Genomic DNA, 15,700 nt, shown 5'->3' on the forward strand with positions numbered 1-15,700 from the left:
GGCGCGGGCTTTCCACCTGACCCTAAGCAGGCAAGTTTGCCCGAAGCGAGAGAAGGGGGAAAAGTCTGGTTTCGCCAGGTGTTTCACGTCTCCTCGGCCACGCTCGCGCCAGCTGGGGGTGAGCCCGGCCCCTCCCCGCGCACCGCCCTCACAGTCGAGTCCTCCGTAGTCCCAGCATTCCCCGCGCCTCTACCATCGAGAGCAACTTCCGGCGTCGCTGGTGTAGGTGGGTGAAGAAGGAGCGGGCCCTCGCTCTTCTGTTTCAGTGCCTCGCGCTCTCTCGGGCAACATGGCGGGTGTGGAGGAGGCAGCGTCCTGCGGGAGCCACCTGAATGGCGACCTGGATCCAGACGACAGGGAAGAGGGAGCTGCCTCTACGGCTGAAGAGGCGGCCAAGAAAAAAAGACGGAAGAAGAAGAAGAGTAAAGGGGCTGCCCCAGGTAAAGGGGAGTTTTATGTTTTCCCAGTCCCCGCCGGGATGGCCAAACCGCTCGATCGGGCTCGGCGTTGGTGACAGGGCCTGGGAACTGAGCACCGTGGAGTGACTCCCAGGACTGAGCGTGTGTCACGGGAGCGCTACAGATTCCCAGTCCCGGGAAGAGGTGACTTCTTCCAGGCGTCTTTTGGGTGTGAGGTGGCGGAGAAGAGGGTGCCTCGGTTTCTGTGGGGTTGCTGGGACAGAGCTTCTAAATTGCCGGAACTTCGCTCCCACGCAGACGATGCGACGGACTTGAAGCCATGCACCGGGCCCAGCCCTCCCACCTTGCGGGTTGGCCTCCTCCTTGAAAATCTGGTTCTGACCACACTGCCGCCTCTGTGCTGGAGAGACGTGGGACATCTTTTCGTCGAGAGTGGGGGTGGAGTGGGCAAGTCTTAGTGCCTGGATCGCACCTCCCCCTATCATCCTAGTTTACGGAGGGATTTTTGTGGCGCGCCGCACTTTGGAGTTGGGTGTGTGTGTGAATTTGGGGTGTGTGTGAGAGAGAATGCCCATGCGCTCTTGTCACTGTTTGGGTGGGTAGGTGTGTGGATGTGTGATTTTGTGGCGCGCTGCACTTTTGGGGGGTGTGTGTTTGTGTGTGTGAATTTGGGGGTGTGTGTGTCTGAGAATGTGCTCTTGTCACTGAGTAGTAATAGCAGGATGTGTGGCGGCGGTGTGAATCCTCACCTCCTAATCCTACAGTATCATCAAGCTTTGGGGCTTTAGGCCTGAATTATGATGCCACTTGTAGGCAGTCTGGGTAGAATATGCTTGAGTCTGAATGAAGCTACTCTAAATCCACTGGTAAGGCAAAGAAAACAGCTGAAAGTTTACAGTTAGATTATAAGTTAGAAACTTAAATATTTGAATATGAAAAGTCATTGTTTTTGATGCATCAAGGCCTTCATTTTAGGAAAAATTATTTGTACTGTTAAAATCAGCTGCGGAAAGAATGAGAGAAAAATGGAAAGGCCAGAAATGATGAAGTGGAGTTGAGAGAGGTTGAAGACAGTTAATCTGTATCTTTCTGAAATTTTGATTAGTTGGGAGTTGAAGAGGGAAGAGTTGTAGATGCTGGGACACTTTCAAGAGCAAAATTTAATTTCAGGACATAGTCTGGTGGCTGTTCCTGGTTTTCAGATGAAATCCAAACTCTTCAGTTTGTCCTTTACGGTGTTTAGCAGACCAACCCTAATATGTTTTTAACAGTTGTGTATCTCAGTATGAATTCTCTATGGTAGCTAGCATGTCACCTCATGTACTACCTGGTAATGCTACCTCTTTTTACGTATTACTCTTATGGCTAGATTGTAATCCCTTCTAGAGCAGGGCCTGGTCTTGTGTTTAGCTGTTGGGGAATTTTGGTTTTTTTAGTAATGGAATAACTTTTCCTATATATTTTGATTTTACCCTGCTCAGCTTGAGTTTCTATCTGAACCCCTGAAGCTTCCAGGATTTCCCACAGATATCATCTTACTAAGGCCTTCACCATTTATTGCTCATCTTAAGTTCCTGCTTGGTTAATAAAGTATTTGCTGTAGATTAATTGTTAAATACTTTAGAAAGTTAAGCTGCTTAAGGGTAGGGACCACCTCATCATTAGCTCTTAGCACAGAGAATGCCTCCTAATGAGTATCTTATTAAATGGGCAGTACCACTTAGATATGGAAGATTTTTCTCTCATTAAATAAATTCTGTTCTCCTTACAATGGTTCTGTTTTTGTTTCCTGAACACTTGTCAGGAAGAGTTATGTGTTTTTTAGCTTCCTTAGAACATATTCTAGTGGGAAGTTACCTTTGTCAGATTTGATTTAGTTGTTATATTTGATCAACAGGACAACAGGAACCTGATAAAGAAGCAGGAGCCTCAGTTGATGAGGTGGCAAGACAATTGGAAAGACAAGCATTGGAAGAGAAAGAAAGAGATGATGACGATGAAGGTAAATGGTTCATTTGAATTTTATGGTTAGGAGGGCAAGAGAATATAAAGCTGCTTATTTGTCAATATAATCCAATATTCTCTGATATTTTACTTAATTGATGTTAAAACCTTAATGTCACAGGTAAAAACAAAAAGGTATTTATTAGCAACTCTTTAAAAAGTTGGATATGTTGAATGCTTAAGTAACACAGATCTCAGCTTTTTAAAATGTACTTGGTAAAAAGCCAAGTAGTAGATGAGTATTAATAAGATAAAATTGAATGAATGTTGATCTTTTATTGAACAACTAATATGTACTAGGCACTATCTTAGGATACTTCCATCCATTTTTATTTTACCCTCACAAAAACCTAGCAAACAGGAAATGATAGTTACATGATTTGCCCAATCTGACACAGTTAGTATGTGTAAATAAAGTCAGTTTCAAATCTAGCACCTGTGCATGTTAAATCACTTCAGTCAGGTCTGACTCTTTGTGACCATATGGACCGTAGCGCAAGTCTCCTCTGTCCATAGGATTCTCCAGGCAAGAATACTGGAGTGAGTTGCCATGCCCTCCTCCAAGGGATCTTCCTGATTCCAAGTCTGTTCCTTGTACTCTATCAAAGGTACTTTTATTTATTTTCAAAGGAGCACATTGGAGTGCTTCTAAAACCTATTATGAATTTGCTGGCCCCAAATCCTTGTATTTTAGAGCTTTTGCCAAAGGTTTCTATAAAAACAACAATTCTTGGAATTGTAGGAATTGATGCTATCAATAAGACAGCGGAGGGAGTGATTAGTTGGGAGAACTATTATTCTATAGCCTCTTTAGGCAGAAGAGGAGATGGGGCTTCCCATTCTTAATTATATACTGCTGTGAGCTATTCTTCCTCAAGCACTGCCAGCTAGGGCTTATGCCTTCCAATCTTTAGCAACAAATACCTGTTGTACTTTTCTTGTGTTAGGATAATGCAAAGCAGTTGTGCTTCCTTTAGGAAGATAAGTTCTGTAAGCCTTCAAGGAGATTATGGTCAAATTCAGTAAAAAAAAAAAAAAAAAAATTGCCGAGAATTGATACCGAACATGGACACTGGGTTGTAGCAAAGGAAAGTACAGTGTTTAATTGCAAAATGCCAAACAGGGAGAATGGACATCTCATGCTCAAAAGCTCTGAAGGCTTTTTGTTGTTCAGTCACTCAGTCGTGTCCAACTCCTTGCCGACCACATGGCTTGTGGCACTCCAGGCTTCCCTTTCCTTCACTATCTCCTGGCATTTGCTCAAGCTCATGTTCATTTGAGTCAGTGTTGCCATCAAACCATCTCATCCTCTGTCGTCCCCTTCCCCTCCTGCCCTCAATCTTTCCTAGCATCAGGGTCTTTTCCAATGAGTCGGCTCTTCCTATCAGGTGGCCAAAGTGTTGACGCTTTAGTGTCAGCATCAGTCCTTCCAGTATAATAATCAGGAATGATTTCCTTTAAGATTGACTGGTTTGATCTCCTTTCTGTTCATGGGACCCTCAAGAGCCTTCTCCAGCACCACAATTAGAAAGCATCAATTTTTTGGCACATAGCCTTCTTTATGGCTGTGCATGACTACTGGAAAAACCATAACTTAGACTGTATGGACCTTTGTCGGCAAAATGGTGTTTTTGCTTTTCTAAGGAGCAAGCATCTTTTAATTTCATGGCTGCAGTCACCATCTGCAGTGATTTTGGAGCCCAAGAAAATAAAGTCTGTCACTGTTGCCATTTTTTTCCCTATCTATTTGCCGTGAAGTGATGGGACTAGATGCCATGGTGTTCGTTTTCTGAATGCTGAGTTTTAAGCCTGCTTTTTCACTCTCTTCTTTCACCTTCATCAAGAAGCTTTTTAGTTCCTCTTCGTTTTCTGCCATTAGGGTAGTGTCATCTGTGTAGCTGAGGTTATTGATATTTCTCCCGGCAGTCTTGATTCCAGTCTGTGCTTCATCCAGCCTGGCATTTCACATGATGTATTCTGCATATAAGTTAAATAAGCAGGGTGACAGTATACAGACTTGACGTTCTCATTTCCCAATTTGAAACCAGTTTGTTGTTTCATGTCCGGTTCTAACTGTTGCTTCTTGACCTACATACAGGTTTCTCAGGAGGCAGGTAAAGTGGTCTGGTATTCTTATCTCTTAAAGAATTTTCCACAGTTTGTTGTGATCTGCGTAGTCAGTGAAGCAGAAGTAGGTGCTTTTCTGGAATTCCCTTGCTTTTTCCATGATCCAGCAGATGTCGGCAATTTGATCTCTGGTTCCTCTGCATTTTCTAATCCAGCTTGTACTTCTAGAAGTTCTCGGTTCACATACTGCTGAAGCCTAGCTTGAAGGATTTTGAACATTACTTCACTAGCATGTGATATGAGTGTAATTGTATTGTAGTTTGAACATTTTTTGGCATTGCTCTTCTTTGGGATTGAAATGAAAACTGACCTTTTCCAGTCCTGTGGCTACTGCTGAGTTTTCCAAGTTTGCTGGCATATTGAGTGCAGCACTTTCACAGCATCATTTAGGATTTGAAATAGCTCAGCTGGAATTCCATCACCTCCACTAGCTTTGTTTGTAGTGATGCTTCCTAAGGCCCACTTGACTTTACACTCCAGGATGTATGGCTCTAGGTGACTGGTTGACACCATGGTGGTTATCTGGGTCATTGAGATCTTTTTTGTACAGTTCTTCTGTGTATTCTTGCCACCTCTTCTTAATATCTTCTGCTTGGTTCATACCATTTCTGTCCTTTATTGTGTCTATCTCTGCATGAAATGTTCCCTTGGTATCTAATTTTCTTGAAGAGATCTCTAGTCTTTCCCATTCTATTGTTTTCCTTTTCGTTGTTCTCTTAAGAAGGCTTTCTTTTTCTCCTTGCTGTTCTTTGGAACTTCTAAAACAAGGCTTTTAGGGAAGGATTTTTAAAGGCAGCATTAGGGGTGAGGGTTGCCATGTGTCTGATCAGCTTGTGGACATTCTTCTGATCGGTTGTTTGTGCACTATCAGGGTGACTTTTTGGGAATCTCAGTTATCAGTTTTCTGGCCTCAACTTACCTGGAGTCAGCATACAGCTAACTTTTCTGCCTGGTAGGGGGTTTAGTATCTGCAAACCAACTCAAGAATGTGGCTCGGTATTATCTATAGCCCTTGAGGAGAAACTAAAGGTCCTTTACTCTGTGTGGCTAAACTATTATGATTTTGTGTTGTTGGACTGTTGTCCTTTGTTTCTGGGTTTTTCTCATGTCTCTGGTTAAATTTGTTCTTTGGAACTCAGGGAAAGCCCAAGAGTTTAAAGCTCTTTTACCACCAAGAGGCAGGATCTGTCCTACAGAGTCCTGCTTGGTTTCAGACTCAAGGAAAAGGAAAATAGTTAGATTTTTGTTTTCTTTAAGCAGAAGTCTTGTCCATTCTGCCTTGGTTTATACTTCAGATTATGAACATATTTTGAACTCTTAACAAGAACAGTAATTATAAATTCCAGGTTGCTGTTGACTCACTATGTGTAGGGTATCAGGTGCTTTGAAGATAATGCCTTGTTTCATTGCACTTCTTCAGAGTTATATGAATCTCTAGACATTGAAGGAGAAAATTTTGCTTTTCAGAATGGAAATCTTCAATGTATTAAAGCAGATTTTAGAAATATTAGTTTTCTCCAATTTGGTTTATCATATTCCTAATTCATTTTGATAATGAGGATCAGTCAATACTGTAACTGTGTGAGAAATCTGAGTGGATGGAAAGCTAATAGTTCAAAATCTTTGTTCTTAAGGAAAATTGATCATTGTGGAGGACAAAACATAGAGGTGATAAAGTATACTGGTACCTGCAGTAAAAGTTATGAAATTTGGAGGTGGAATTGTGAGCTGATTGCTGAAGGAAAGCTCATTTGAAGGAATGGAACTTAAATAAAAGCCAAGCAAACAGGACCATTGTGGGGCAGGACAATGCTGAGAGAGTATTCAAAGTGTAGTAAACAGTGCATACTGGCCTCATTATGAGGTGATTCATTGAGGGAGTCTTTGATCAGTTCCTTTTTCCCATTTTTCATTTGTTAATTCTTTTTTCCTCCCAGTTTTATAATTGGCATACAGTTCTGTGTATGTTTAAGGTATACAGCACAATGATTTGACTTATGTACATCGTAAAATGATTACCATGTAAGCTTAGTGAATATTCATCATCTCATATGGATACAGAATAAAAAAAAAATTTTTTTTCCTTGTGAGAACTCTTAGGATTTACTATTTTAAGAATTTTCATATATAACGTAAAGCAATATTATGTTAATCATGTACCTTACATCTCTCAAAGACAGAGTTTCGCTCAGTTGTGTCTGACTCTTTGTGACCCCACAGACTGTAGCCTGCCAGGTTCTCTGTCCATGGAATTCTCCAGGCAGGAATACTGGAGTTGGTTGCCATTCCCTTCTCCAGGGATCTTCCTGACCCAGGGATCAAACCTGGGTCTCCCACATTGCAGGCAAGTTCTTTACCGTCTGAGCCACCAGGGAAGCCCTCGTAGTAATTTATCTTCTAACTGGAAGTTGTACATTTTGACCACCTTCATCTGCCCACCCTGTCTCTGGTAACCTCAAATCTGATCCCTTTTTCTATGAATTTGAGCATTCTTAAAAGAAGAATGTTATGAAAAGATAATATAGTCTTCATGTACATGCAGGTTTGTTAGAAGTGAGGAAATAGAGGCATGGAGATCATTTTGGAGGCCAGTTGACAGTAGCCTCAGGCATGTGGTAATGAGAATGGAAAGGAAGGGTCCAATGGAACAGTGATCGTGGAAGCAAAATTCAAAGGATTTAGTGGCTTTCAGTCTAGATAGAGGGCTTTCATGGGGTCATGAAAGAGTCGACACGACTTAATGACTAAACAACAACGAAATCTGGAGAGGAGGATAGATGAGAAATTAGCAGACTCTAGGGGTCTAGGTTTCGAGTTTGGGTGACTGGATGTTGGTACCATTGATTGAAATGGTGAGGTACAGAGGGAAAGTTGGTTCAGAGATTAGAAGAGGGTGCTGCAGGCAAAAAAGGTTATGCTGAGTTTAATTTTAGATTTGTTTATTTGCAAACGGGGGTGTTGATGTAGAAAGGTAATCCTGTGGGTATTTGGCAATGTACTAACCCTGGTGGCTCAGATGATAAAGAATCTGCCTGCAGTGCAGGAGACTGGGGTTTGATTCCTTGGTCAGGAAGATCCACTCCAGTATTCTTACCTGGGAAACTGTAGAGAGAGGAGCCTGGCAGGCTACAGTCTGTGGGGTCTCAAAGAGTCTGACACAACTGAGCACCACACCCAACATATAGACCATATACCATATCCATTTAACATTTTCATCCCCACACAAAATGTTCCCTTTGCCCTTTTGTAGTCAGTTCTCTTGCTCTATTTGCTGACTCCTGGTAACTTTTGATATATTTTCTGTTCCTATAGTTTTTTCTACAATACTGTATGAATGGAATTTTTATAGTATGCAGCCATTTTGGTGTTCGGCTTGTTTCACTTCACATGATGTTTTTGAGAGTTATCCAGTTGCATATGTATCAGTAGTTTACTACTTTTTATTGCTGAGCAATATTCCAAATTTGTCCATTTACTAGTTAATGACTATTTGGATTGTTTCCAGATTTTGTCTTTTATGGATAAAGTTACTGTGATCATTTGCATACGTGTAGGCTTATGTTTTCATTTCTTCTGAGTAAATACCTAAGAGTACAGTTGCTGGTAATGTGGTAAGTGTATGTTTAACCTCATAAGAAGCTTATCAAACTGTTTTGCATTCTTGTCAACAGTGTTTGAAAGTTCTGGTCCCTTTGTATCCTCATAAGCACTGGTACTGTTTATTTTAATTTTAGTCCAGTAGGTGTATAGTGGTATGTCATCTTTTCATATTTTTATTTGTCTTTCATTTATCTTTGAAGTGTATGTTCAGTACCATTTGTTTATTTTTCAGTTGGGTTATTTGTTGTCTTACTGAGGTGTAAGTAGTTCTTTATGCAAGTTCTTCATCAGTTACATATTTTACAGCCTTTTTCCCCCATGCTTGTATTGTTTGTAGCAGAAAAGATTTTAATTTTGATGAAGTCCAGTTTATCAACTTTTTTCCTTTCTGGGTCATGTTTTTTTGTGTCCTGTCCAAAAGTTAAATAATTGATGTCTTTAAAGTCATGAAGATTTTTCTCTTGTATTCTTTTCAGTAAGTTTTGTATGTGTCGTAAATGTTAAAAGGAAGAACTGCTTTATGTATATAATGTTTTATATGCTTAGGTCTATGTCCATTTAGAATTAATTTTTATATAAGGTAAGGATTGAGATTCTTTTTTTTTTTTTGCATATTGATGTCCAGTTGTCATATCAAGTATTAATTGATTTGGGCATGGTGCTAATGCAGAAAAGAACGGTCTCTGTCTATTTAGAGTATCCTGAGATGCTCTGAAAGACAGACATTAAAAACATACATTGTAGCATGGTATGATAGGTGGAAAGGACTTCCCTGGTGACTCAGACGGTAAAGCATCTGCCTACGGTGTGGGAGACCCGGGTTCAATCCCTGGGTCGGGAAGATCTCCTGGAGAAGGAAATGGCAACCCACTCCAGTATTCTTGCCTGGAAAATCCCATGGACGGAGGAACTTGGTAGGCTACAGTCCATGGGGTCGCAAAGAGTTGGACATGACTTCACTTCACTATGGTAGGTGGAAGTATGAGCATATGGTATTAAAATTTATACCCTGGCTCTACCATCATTCTAGCACAAGTGGCCGTTTTTCTGTGCTGAGTAGCAACCTTGGACATTGGATAAAATAATTAACCTTAGAAGGATGATCCAGTATCATAGGAGGAGCTTCATCCTACCCATTTTAAAGTTGAAGATACCATGGTGGTGGAGGCTAATTAACTTGCTCAAGGTCACAGTGCTGGTATGATTTTGAAAGTGTGTTTAAAACTGGTTATACATCATGAAGCCTTTGTTGCAGGTTCAGTCTAAGTAAATTGCAGTGTGCTACATTGAATGTTTGTCCAGAACAAAGACTCTCTTGTTTACTGTTCTGTCACTGAAGAACTCAGCACACATTTATTGAATGAATGAAGAAGGCTGCTCTTAAAACTGTAAAGCACAATATGCTAATTAGATTATTTGACACATGAGGATGTTGAAATTTGTGTTTTCCAAAATTTTTAGTGTTGTTTTTGTTAAAGCTTTGACTTCAGAAACCACTAATGAGTAAATCAGTAGTATTTGTTTTTCCTACTGTGTTTCTGTTGATATTATAAGATTGAATATAAGAAACGTAATTTTGTTGGTCAAAAATTGTCAAATAGTTGTAGTTTCCTATCACTCAGCCCATTAAAGCCTTAGATTATGTTACCTCCCTCTTTGCCAAACTTCTGTTTCCTATTTCTCAATTTGGTGAAAATAAATATAAACAGGATAAACTAAAAGAACACTCATTTATTGAACAGATTGAATATTTATCACGTGCTTGGCACTGTGCTTAATGGTGTCTAATCCTTAAGGAGCTCACAGACAAGTAGAGGTCAGTATAAATCAGTGATTGAGTGATAATTAGAATATATAGTTAGTGTGGTGAGATTTCTTTTATGGCTTTAATCAGTCTAGCAGTAAAAAGGGAGCACTTTGAACAGAAAATATAAGCACTCATTTGATATTTTTTGATGAGGGTGGATTTTACTAAAATTATTAATGCTAAATAAACATGAGTTACTACCACTAGGTGAAACATTTTAAAAAATACTATATGCTAGGCATACTGTTAAACTATCAACTTCTAATTATCGGAAACTGTCCCATTCATCCCTTTTTCTTAGTTATGTTATTTGTGGGTAGATAAGCATACTTCAGAAATGATTGTTAAAACGTATTGAGCAGCGTTTTTAGAAATTCAGATACTTAGGTCTATTTTTGATACCTTTATTTAAAATACTTTTAACTCCCTATGTAATCTTGGTCATAATTATATTCTTTGTTTTTTTCTCTAAGTTTATGGGCTTTGGGCTGTATAGAAAGTTATCATAAAAACTGACAAGCATATTGTGGCTGTTTTGGATAGTCTTTTGCCAACTTTTTTGAAATAGTTCTCAGTTTTGGTCATCAGGTGCTTTTGAGAATCTGAGAACTATGAACCTAGGAAAAGTAAGTTTTTTGTTTTTTGTTTTTTTTGTATACAATTTGATGCATAAAGAGAACTCTTTCTCTGATAACAACTAGGTAGGAAAAGGTATTTTAAAATATGAGACCCCAAAGTCTGTTCTGTACATCTATGTCTCTTTTTCTGAGAGAATAGCATTGAAAAAGTATACTATCAAGGGTGAAACAGATCACCAGCCCAGGTTGGATGCATGAGACAAGTGCTCAGGGCTGGTGCACTGGGAAGACCCAGAGGGATGGGATGGGGAGGGAGGCGGGAGTGGGGATCGGGATGGGGAACACATGTAAATCCATGGCTGATTCATGTCAAGGTATGGCAAAAACCACTACAATATTGTAAAGTAATTAGCTTTCAACTAATAAAAATAAATGAAAAAAAAAATATGAGACCCCAGTTACTTCTCACTGGATTAGGAATCAAGTGATATTCTTGGTCCATTTCTACTATTTATCTATTAGGATTATCTTGGGCATGTCCCTTAAACATTTCTTGTTAGGATTGTTTTGAGAATCACATGAGGTTGTGAAATACAAGTATTTAACTGCAAAGCATATATCAAATGTAACTAGTATCCTTTCAGATGAAGTCATATAGTCATTATTATACTGGCATTTAAGTAACACTAGTTATTTTTCTTAGCTTTAAAAAAATGTTATTTAATACATTATTTCTTAAAATGTCTTATTCAATAATTCTTGTATTTAGAATAAATTAAAGTTTACTAGTGCCTTTGATTGCACAAGTCAAATTCTGATACTTGAAGCTAATAATATACAAAATTCTAAGAGTATTGGGTCAACTTTGTCCTGTGCTGTTTAAGATGCACTCTATGTCCTTGTGTGCTTGTTTTGTCCCTCTGCTTATAAGGTTTAAATGAATCTGACATGTCTTCTCTTAGATGGAGATGGTGATGGAGATGGAGCAGCTGGAAAGAAGAAGAAAAAGAAGAAGAAGAAGAGAGGACGTTAGTGTCTTTAGTTGATCCTACTTGCCAAATTACAAGTGGTTATTAATCAGCAGGCTTGAAGAGTAGGTTTGAAGTTGCTTAAGATCCTGGTATATGTTAGGGAAATGAGTGATGGCCTAATAGAGTTAGAATTTAGTGAAACTTACTAGTGTTTGGCAAGTAGTTTTAACAGTCTTGTTATTTTATTTTCTTCAGTTATTTAGTCAAAGAATATTAATAATAAGTTTGTTGCATTTTACTGCAAGTTAAAAAACTTTTTATAATTTAAAATCTTAATAATTCAGATAATTTTGTCAGTGATGACTTAAATAATGCCACCATGTGATAATAGAATAAACAATTTGCAGTTCACTTACCAGTTTTGATATTAAAGAGATTCTTGACATATGTAATGAGGAATCCCATTATTTAAAATTTGTGAATATGGTGAATTTTTATTAGGAATATTTGTATTGTGCTATTTCAGATTCACTTAAAATATGATCCTACTTGTATTTTGTTTCTATAAATAATACAGCCAAACATCTTAAGGGACCTGAAACTCTTAGGGAGAATAAGGGGTGACTGTAGTACTGGGGAACAAAGATTGGGTTGGGAATCAGAATGAGTTCTAATCTTGGATGCTCTTTGGCATCAGGGACCATTGATTGTCTGGCTAAATCTTTAGGATAAAGTTTTATGAATGAGAATATTGAGGGTTTGACTTTCATTTTTATCTCTGTGTTGAAAATACTTATTTTTAAAAAAAGCTGTTAACTCTGCCAGACATTTCCCTGATACATACATCTCTAGATGTAGATGGGATTGCTTTCTTTCTAGTCAGGCATCTATTCTGGTTAGATCCTTCTACTCAGGACTTCAGTTCTGCCTCTAGCATAATCTGTATTTAATGAACATAGATTATTTGCTTTCTAGGAATCTCTAGGAATTATAATGTCACATTCCTTTCATTCAAAAATTGTTCATAGAGTGCTTTTAAGACATAATGTTACCTGAAAATGGCTTGAGAGAGATCTATTTCTCAAATACTCTAAAATTGCTTCCTAATGAAGGTAGATAAGCAGGGAGGAGTGTTAAGAGGCTGCTTTGTATTTGCACTTGATAGACTCTTCCACTGATAGGCATTTTAGTATGATACCATCAGCCTTTATTGTGCCTCCTCTAAGGAGGTTGTTGAACTTGCTGTTAATTATATTTCTTTATGAGCACTCTTGAAAGACCTCTCTTTGTCCGATCTTAGTATCAAGAATAATTGTGCTTTTCCTGAGTATTTTTAATGTGTTTTTTTGCAGAAATATGAACTATGCAAATAATCTAACCCCCCCCACCCCTTTTTTTTAATTGACTGCTAGAGGATTTAGAGCCAAATCTAGTTTTGTATTGGCCTTATTTCAGGTTCTATTTTAGATTCTTTCTGTGTTTTGATTTTTTGCTTTCTAATTTGCTTTGAATGTGTCTTATTTGTGTCATAAATCACTTCTGAAATAATCCAAGTAATGTAATCAGGAGCAGTTTATTGCCTTCATTTTCCTCATCTATAAAGTGAGAGAATTGTAAATGATAGTTAACAATTAAGTGCAATACAGATACTTCTAATTGTTCATAGTTTTAGATAATAGCTTGGACATAGTAGATTATAATTTTCAAAGGTTATCCAAGATTTCATCTAGTTCTTTGTTTTGTAGATGAGGAAACTGAGGCTTAGCACATTTAGCCATTTGTCCAAGTCACAGCTAATAAGTGGTAAAGGTTAGGCTTTAACTTACTTTGATTACAAATTCTTTATGTTATCTCTGATGATCTTTTTGAGTCCTTTATCTTGTCTTAGTAATTTGTGGACAATATAAAAGGCATCTTTATTAGATTTGTAGATGAAATAAATTTCAGGATTATGAGATAATCCTTTGATTGATAAAAAACAAGATTTCAAAAGAAAACTGAATTATTAACAATCTGAAATTTAAATAGGCATATATAAAATTAGTGTAAGGTGATAGGTAGGATCCTAAGGATTTTGGATGCTTGTACAATGAAGGAAAATGCTAGGAATCCAGACCTTTCAGTAGCAGCAGGATTTTTAGAATCAATAATGTAGTCTTATACTGATTATACCTTATTTGAACTATTAGTAGAAGTCAAATCTAGTACCAACTTAAACACTGAGAAGGCTGGTGAGTATGAGTGAAAGTGTTAAAGTGCCTTCTTATCATAGATAGGAAGGAAGCAGTAGCAATGAAGAGTAAAATTTTTTTAACTGCAAAGACTAAAGTAGAGCTAAGAGATGAAAGTAATGGGGATATTGCTTTCTAACAGTTACAGTTCTCCCAGAATGAATGGGTTTTAGCTGTGGAGTTAATGACTGCCTTCATTGTCAGGCATGTAGTGCCATCTGTCAGGGATGTTAGAGGATTCCTGGATTTGAATGTGAAGCTTAATTAGGTGACATTTAACGTCATTCTTATTTAAAATTCTAAATGTTCCCTCTTATGAGGAAGCTAAAATGATGTTTCCCAAGTTTACTTGCCCGTAGAACAATTCTAAACACTACGCAAAAAGAGGAAAATAGTGTTCGTGAAATACTGAGTATTCCATTAAAAGAAGGAACCAAAAAGTGGTTCTGTAGATAAATGATTTGGCTCAATTGTCATAAAATATGTGTTAAAATTTCAGATAAAAAACCTGTAACATAAGACAGGTTATAATCAAAAGATAACCAAGGTTATAATCAAAATTAGGGTTAGGGTTAGCACTTCAACTTGGTAGTTCGTAAATGCTGCAGGTATACATCAAAAGTCATGTATTATTGAATAAATTATGTAACTTCCTGACATTCCTTGGATACAGCATTGTTCTTCATAGAGTAAGAAGTATATAACTAGGTCTTATGCAGACTTTTAAAAGACACATCTCTAAATATTTTAAAAAGCATTTTGGAACAGTGGTGTCTTAGAATATAGTTTGGGAAATAATGTGTCCTTAAAAAATATGCTAAGTACTGAAACTTTCCAAGTATTTGGAAATTTGTATGTGGTTTCTAAAGTTTTTAGCACTGAGAATGTATATTCTTTAACCTTTATATGTCATATACCCTTCCAATAATTTTTTTACCTGTTTTATTAATACATAATGGCTTTATATTTTTCTTTTATTGCTGTAGGATTTCTTTATTTTCTTGTCGCTTCTTTGATTTTTATTTGTGAAAGCTTCTTCTATATGCTCTTCTGTTTCCAGTATAGTAAATGAAGACAGAAACATTAGAAGTGTTCTTTGTGCCAGAGCATATACTGTTTAAATACATAATGGAATTATGAGGAGTTGGATATTTTTATTCCTAAATAACTGTAAATAAGAGAAGATGGCCACTGTGGTGAAATGTCTTCTGTTTTTAACTGTAAAAGTGATAACAAGGAGATTCCTTAGTCAGGACATGTAATAACAATTAGGAACTGAGAAAAACTGTAATGATAACTGCTTAATTTTGTTTTTAACTACAGAAGTTAATGCTTTATTTGTATCTCACAGCAAAAGTTCAAACAGACCCTCCCTCAGTTCCAATATGTGACCTGTATCCTAATGGTGTATTTCCCAAAGGACAAGAATGCGAATACCCACCCACACAAGATGGGTAAGGATCACAAAATAACTTGCAGTTTGACGTTCAAAAATGGTAGCTTAGCAATAAAGCAGATTTGATTTTTCGTGGAACTTTGCTCTACTACCTAAATAAAAAAATTTACGAATTTGTTGCAGAGAAAATACAGTAGAAGCCCTCTTATCCAAGATGATTGGGACCAGTAGTTGGTTAATCATTACTGATAAGAGTTAACTTAAAACAGGCATTTGTTTTTCATCATTGTTGATCCTTAAGCGTAGATCGCATTGGACTCCAGTTTTTTTTTTTCCTGTGAGCTGTATTCATAATGCACTGAGTCCATTCCATTTTGAGTTTCTGTGAACAGCAAGAACTAAGTAATCTGAGGGCTGATGGCTGTGTCTTTACATCTTTTTTCTGAAATCATTTCCATTTGACAGAAGTATTTTTTGATAGCTTGCCTTGAATGAAACTTCTCTGAGTAGTCAATTTAGTTTGCATAGAAACAATTCTTTTTAGTAATATATAAGTAAATTACATCA

At 37.6% G+C, this 15,700-nt stretch overlaps 1 protein-coding gene across 1 annotated transcript in view; it reads left to right on the forward strand.

The window, feature by feature from the left end:
• Window positions 1-207: 207 nt before the first annotated feature.
• METAP2 (methionyl aminopeptidase 2) overlaps window positions 208-15,700 on the forward strand; it is a 29,990-nt gene continuing 14,497 nt past the window's right edge. The window contains exons 1-4 of the mRNA XM_043881698.1: window positions 208-440; window positions 2,317-2,421; window positions 11,498-11,563; window positions 15,089-15,191. Coding sequence (XP_043737633.1) covers window positions 290-440; window positions 2,317-2,421; window positions 11,498-11,563; window positions 15,089-15,191 — 425 coding nt within the window. The 5' untranslated portion in view covers window positions 208-289. The remainder of the gene's footprint in view (window positions 441-2,316; window positions 2,422-11,497; window positions 11,564-15,088; window positions 15,192-15,700) is intronic.

Source organism: Cervus elaphus, chromosome 3 (genome assembly GCF_910594005.1).
Source record: "Cervus elaphus chromosome 3, mCerEla1.1, whole genome shotgun sequence".
NCBI classification, from domain to species: domain Eukaryota; kingdom Metazoa; phylum Chordata; class Mammalia; order Artiodactyla; family Cervidae; genus Cervus; species Cervus elaphus.